Below are 6,614 nucleotides of genomic sequence, written 5' to 3' on the forward strand. Positions count from 1 at the left end.
GATACAGGATCTCACTCTGTCGCCCAAGCTGGAGTGAAGTGGCACAATCTCAGCTCACTGCAACCTCTACCTTCCGGGTTCAAGTGATTCTCCTGCCTCAGCCTTCCAAGTAGCTGGGACCACAGGTGTACACCACCACGCCCAGCTAATTTTTTGTATTTTTAGTGGAGACAGGGTTTCACCATGTTGGCCAAGCTAGTCTTGAATTCCTGACCTCAAGTGATCCACCCACTTCGGCCTCCCAAAGTGCTGGGATTACAGGTGGGAGCCACCATGCCCGGCCTGTGTTGGCTTTCTTTTAATTAGATGTATTAAGAAGTATCCTCACAAATCCCCATCTGTTTCACCCCATCGTCACTGCTCTCTGTGGATTCAACTCCTCAACAGCCTTTCATGCCACCAGTTGTGGCCTGCAGAGGAAAGCCTCCAACTAATTTCCCAACGGCTTGGTGAATGCTGTGTTCTCCAGACCTCCTTGTGCTTCGTAATCCTCTGGTGGGTCTTCTAATCACCATGATATACCCTCTCCAGCATGTTCACTTCCCTGAGCCTTTAAAAATCTATTTCAGCTCCACTCAGCATGGACCTACCTCCAGGCTTGAACCACCCAAGCAGCAAGTTTGCACTATCCTCTAGGGTCTTTGCCAAGCATTAAGTCCCACATCCTGAGAAAATGCCCTCAAGTTACTTTATTTACCTTTATCCTGCTCCTTGATCAAGCACCTTCGAAATCCAGTTCCTTCCTTCTAGTCTGGGGGCTAATTACTCACAGTTTGGGGGAGGTACAGTCTTCTTCTAGCTCATCAATGTTGCCATAATATTCTTGGCTTGGTGATGTTGTGACTTACCTCTAATGATTGGTCTGACAACCAGGCAAGGAGTTGAGGATCCTGAGAAGCCCTCTTGGCCCATGGAAACAGAACTCTGTGGTGGGAGTTCCAGATGATAACAGGGAAGGGTGAGCCACCTCTGCAGGCTCCAAGGGCTTAGAAGAGTTTGAGAGCTCAAAATATTTGGAGGCATCCACCCAAATGTCCCCATTCCGTGCACAAGAGCTCCATGTTTTCCCAACCAGTGCTCTGATCTTTGCGTAATGATAATCATCTTTGAAGCTAGGCAAGCCTATTAAATCCATAGTTTGGTCTTCTGCTTTTTCTACACTGAATTGAGTGAATATGGGCCTCTCTCCTGGAGGCCCTCAGGCCTTCACAGTTGGCTTTCAATTGCTCCCTACCTGCCTACAGCTTTTCATTATCCTACTGTAGAGCCTCAATGCAATTGAGCAACAACCAGCCAATTCCATTGTCCTTGGATACCTTGCTTCTCTCTGACCTCTCAAATGCCTCAACCTTCTCTCCATTCAGGGTTTTCCTGTCCACCAGAACATTCTTCCAAGTCACTGACATTAAAAGTTTTAGGCAGGGCTCAGTGGCCCATGCCTGTAATCCCAACACTTTGGGAGGACAAGGCAAGAGGATCACTAAAGGCCAGGAGTTAAAGACCAGCCTGAGCCTTGCTCAGTTGCCCAGGCTGCAGTGCAGTGGCATGATCATAGCTCACTGCAGCCTCGAGCTCCTGGAGCCTCAAGCAATCCTCCCGCCTCAACCTCCTGAGTAGTTGGGACTCCAGGTGTGAGCCACTGTGCCTGGCCCCTACATTCAGATAGATTTTTAAACTACCTGTGCCAAGTTAACTTCCTCATAGATTGGATGTGCCCTGTGAGAGCAAAAGAAGAGTCAAGGATGACCCAGGGGTTTGCCTTGAGCACCTGGGAAGGTGGAGCAAGCAACATTCCTTGGTGCTTCCAGGGCATACGGCTTCTGAATGGTGCCTATGGGCTTATAAATCCATCTCCTCCCAGGAGACAACACATTTATTTTGTCCCTGAACCTTATGAAAGTTGCCAGAATCAAAATAGAATCACTAGTGTTTTTTAAGAAAAACAACAAACAAGCAAAAAACCTGAAATGGATGCAGTGGTTCATGGCTATAGTCACAACTCAGAAAGCTGAGGTAGAAGGACTACTTGAGCTCAGGAGATTGAGGCTGCAGTGAGCTATAATCACACCACTGCACTCCAGCCTAGGCAACAGAAGGAGGCCCATCTCTAAAAAACAAACATAAAAAGACTTCACTCTTGTCACTCTTGAGATTAAGGATTTACCTAAGTAGTAAAATACGTCAGATCAGATTCTGGGCACAGGAACTCTGAATCTGGGATGTGAAAAGGTTTCTGGAGAAGCGTTCTGTTTCTCGTATCATTAACCACAAGAAGATATTATTTGGTATACAAGAGGGTATTGCTTAAAGAGGTAAGAAACAGAAACTCTCTCTCCCTTATATTTCTCCAAATACCTTGCAAAGTTGTGAGTTAAAGAAAAAAGAACCATGTTCACTCAAAGGGGAGATGGAAAAATAAAAAGATAAAACCTTTTCCCTCACCCTAAGGAGATAATATGTGCATTTAAAAAAATGTTCTAATACTGTTCTTGCAAGTCAATATATAAGCATTACTGAAAAGTCCAATCTTGCCTGCATTTTAGAGCTCTCAGCTCCTTTCAGGAAGCAACTAAATCAGAAAACAGTGTTCTCTCTTCCTTGGAGCTAGTACAGGTTTTGATAACATCAATTGAATGCCAAGCCTAAGTACAGATTGGAAGTTAGAAGTATTGCTATTGACCCTTTTCTAATATATCCTTCAGCTCAATAATTAATCGATTTGTGACAAAATGAATAGAAGCTGAGATCTTCTGAGAGCTTACAATGTGGCAGACGCGAACTCAGTGCTGCACACTGGCATTCATGCTCTTCATTCTTGTCTCCCAAGCCACTTGTCTCACCCACACTCTCCGGGCCAGGAGGTGCTGCAAAACCCACAGTGGGAAACTTTCTCCCTCCCATTCCTGTCTCCTGAAACCCGTCCACGGTGCCATCAGCCTGATCCACTAATAGCAAAACTCTTCACATCCCAAATCTAACTTCCAAATAGTCCCTCCTTGCTCTGACAAAAACTGACTCTTCCCTGAGGACGATGCTCACCTCTTCTCTTATGTGCTGGCTATTTTTCTTTTTCTTTTTCTTCTTTTTTTGAGATGGAGTCTCCCTCTGTCACCAGGCTGGAGTGCAGTGGTGTGGTCTCAGCTCACTGCAACCTCCACCTCCTGGGTTCAAATGGTTCTCCTACCTCAACCTCCCGAGTAGCTGGGATTACAGGCACACACCACCACACCCAGCTATCTTTTGTATTTTTAGTAGAGACGGGGTTTCCCCATGTTGACCAGGATGGTCTCAATCTCTTGACCTTGTGATCTGTCCATCTTGGCCTCCCAAAGTGCTGGGATTACAGGCGTGAGCCACTGCACCCGGCCGCAGGCTGTTTTTCATTCCAGGCCCTCCTGCCACCTCCTGCAGACCTGGAAGTGATGGAGGGGCCCTGCTGGTCCTCTTTTCCCCTTCCAGAGCCTTCTCCTTCCCTTCTACTGCAAATCTCTCTCTTTTTTTTTTTTCTTTCAGAGACGGAGTCTCGCTCTGTCGCCCAGGCAGGAGTGCAGTGGCCAGATCTCAGGTCACTGCAAGTTCCGCCTCCCGGAGCTTACGCCATTCTCCTGCCTCAGCCTCCTGAGTAGCTGGGACTACAGGCGTCCGCCACCTCGCCCAGCTAGTTTTTTGTATTTTTTAGTAGAGACGGGGTTTCACCATGTTAGCCAGGATGGTCTCAATCTCCTGACCTCGTGATCCACGGTCTCGGCCTCCCAAAGTGCTGAGATTACAGGCTTGAGCCACTGCCCCCGGCATCTACTGCAAATCTCATACCATCATCATCTATCACCCCTGAAACTGTCCCTATAAACTTGATAAAATTAATCAGAAGAGAAGAGAGGAAGGGAAACAAAAATAAGCCAAGTTTGCGCATACTCAGTGATAGTCATGGGGTCAGCTGTTCTCTGATCCTTCCTCACAGTATTTTGCTACCTATTGCTCCAGAATCACACAGACCCTGTCACAAGATTAAAGTTCCCCTTCACTGCTCTACAGAAAACAACTGAACATTGTGAAATGTTGTTTTCCACTTGAGATATTCTTGTAAGTCCTGCATACTGATGAAACTACTGATGCCAGCTGGTCTGAAGGACCCCATGAGAAGCTGACTCACTGAAGAATGCAGTTTCTACATCCTGATGATTTCATGCCCCTTTCCCCAACCAATCAATGACTACAATTTTTCATCCCTCAACCCCCACAATCCCCTTGAAAACCTCAGCCGAGAACTCTTCAGAAAGATGGATTTGAGGATCTTCTCCCATCTGCTCACTTGGCCTCCCTGCTGTCATCAAACCCCCTCTCTGCTGCAAAGCCTGCTGTCTTGGTGTATTGATCTGTTTCTGCACAACAGGCATATGAATGCATTGGTCCTGTAATACCCATGCCCAACACTGTTCCCCACCTTTTCCAACAACATCAGCCCCTTGGCATCCTCTCCAATACTTCTCCTCTCTTTTCTGAGTATGTTCAATGCATAGATAATAATGCTTCCAAAACTCCACCATTCCAGGTCATTAAACTTCTCTCCTCCTTCAGTCATCTTGACCTCTACCCTCACAGAAACAGCCACTCACTTTGATGGCAATACATGGATCTTGTCATGCACATTCGTTGCAGTCCTTTGCCCCTCTTAACTTCTAATTACTCCAGGGCTCAGTCATTGTTCTTGTTTTCATCTCTGTCTCTACTTACTCCCTTGGAGATCTCATCTGGTTCCATGGTTTTAAATACTACACACACTGATAACTCCCAAATGAATATCTCCAGTCCAGTCCTATGTCCTAAACTCCAAACCTGCATATCCAATAGCATACTCATCATTTTCACGTGAATATCTAATATACTTCTCTAACTCACACGTCTACTACTGAATTGATTTTCCCTACCTATCCCACTGCACCCCAACCTTCCCCATGTTAGTTGATGGCAATTTCATCCTTCTGGCCTAAAACGGAACACTTCTTGGATTCATCCTTGACTCGTCTCTTTCTCTGCTACCCTATATCCAATCCATATTCGTATTGCTGCAGCTCCTTGTGGTTGAGACCCGTTCTTGTCTCTATCAATAGATTCAAAGAGACAAGAATATCCCTTGTCTCTTTCTTCAAAACACATCCGGATTCTGACAACTTCTCACTGCTTTTGCTGCTCTTATTCTGATCCCAATACCATCTGGAGAACTGCTCTGGCCTCCTGAAAGGCCCTCCTGCTCCTACCTTGCCCCTTATCGTCTATTCCATGTGATTCAGGCTTCTGTGACCTCCCTAGTCTTGGCTCCTACCATCCCAGCTCCAGCACAGCAATTCCCTTCTGCTCCTCAATCAACCTCCAGCCTCCTTCCTTTCCTCGGCCTGAACACCATGCCCTCAAAGATCCATATGGCTCACTTCCTCTCCCTGTCTAAGACTTTACTCAAATCTCATGATCTTACATTGTCATAAGCCAGTTCTCATCATCCTATTTAAACACACAACTTCAGCTCCTTCCTCAAACACGCTATTCCCTTATCCTGCCCTACACTTTTCCTTTTCTTTTTTCTTTCTTTCACTTTTGGAGAGCATAGCATTTATTATCTTCTAACAGTCTATGTAATTTACTTTATTACTATGTTTATTGTTGATTATATTTATAGTGAATTCCTTTCATCCTCTTCTCGGTAGAGATAGATAGAGTCATTGAGCATGAAAATACAGAAGCTATTGTGTTGCAGATTACCATGGCAATAACAACAACAAAAAAAATACAGTGTTTTTTTTTAGGCTCCAATTTGAAGACTGCAAGAATCTATTGATAGAGACAAGAACAGGTCTCAACCACAAGGAGCTGCAGCAATATGAAGGAAGGATAGATGGGCAAGGAGAAAAAGGGCAGAAATGGAGGAGAGAAGGGGCTTTTGAATGTCAGTTCAAAGTGGGCTTTGTTCAGAATAAAATATGATCTAATTAGAATGGAGAAGCAGCATTTGGACTCTCTGGACCCCAACCACTGAGGAAGATGGGCCTCTTTCTGTTAATGCACCCTTTCCAATGTGATAAGAAATCGAAACAGGGTGACCCTCTTTTAAAATTACTAATAAGGAAGAAAGTCTACTAGTATGAGGTAATCATTTTTAATGCATTTTTTGATTCAACAGAATTTGTCAAGAGCCTACTATGTGCAAAGTATTGTTGTTATACTATGGAAGATTTTAAGTGGAATGAGAAATTATGTCACCCTGAAGATGTTATAATACAGTAGAGGAAGGTCAGGCACAGTGGCTCAGGCCAGTAATCCCAGCACTTTGGGAGGCTGAGGAGGGCAGATCACTTGAGGTCAGGAGTTGGAGACAAGCCTGGCCAACAAGGTGAAACCCTGTCTCTACTAAAAATGCAAAAATTAGCCAGACGTGGTGGCGGGCGCCTGTAATCCCAGCTACTCAGGAGGTTGAAGCAGGAGAATTGTTTGAATCCAGGAGGTGGAGGTTGCAGTGAGCTGAGATCTCATGACTGCACTCCAGCCTGGGCAACAGAGAGAGACTCTGTCAAAAAAAAAAAAAAAGAAAGTGGTAGACTCACACATTAGCAGGTCTTTAC

The 6,614-nt window shown here is 45.3% G+C and overlaps 1 protein-coding gene across 1 annotated transcript in view; it reads right to left on the reverse strand.

Annotated features, from left to right (window-relative positions):
- Positions 1 to 2,818, reverse strand: part of LOC105516867 (chromosome unknown open reading frame, human C10orf126) — a 35,441-nt gene extending 32,623 nt beyond the window's left edge. Inside the window, 5 exon segments of the mRNA XM_011949212.1 lie at positions 849 to 904; positions 907 to 930; positions 933 to 985; positions 1,963 to 2,107; positions 2,763 to 2,818. Of these exon segments, the coding sequence (XP_011804602.1) occupies positions 849 to 904; positions 907 to 930; positions 933 to 985; positions 1,963 to 1,985 (156 nt within the window). The 5' untranslated portion in view covers positions 1,986 to 2,107; positions 2,763 to 2,818.
- Positions 2,819 to 6,614: the final 3,796 nt, after the last annotated feature.

This window comes from Colobus angolensis, unplaced genomic scaffold, assembly GCF_000951035.1.
Source record: "Colobus angolensis palliatus isolate OR3802 unplaced genomic scaffold, Cang.pa_1.0 Scaffold293, whole genome shotgun sequence".
NCBI classification, from domain to species: domain Eukaryota; kingdom Metazoa; phylum Chordata; class Mammalia; order Primates; family Cercopithecidae; genus Colobus; species Colobus angolensis.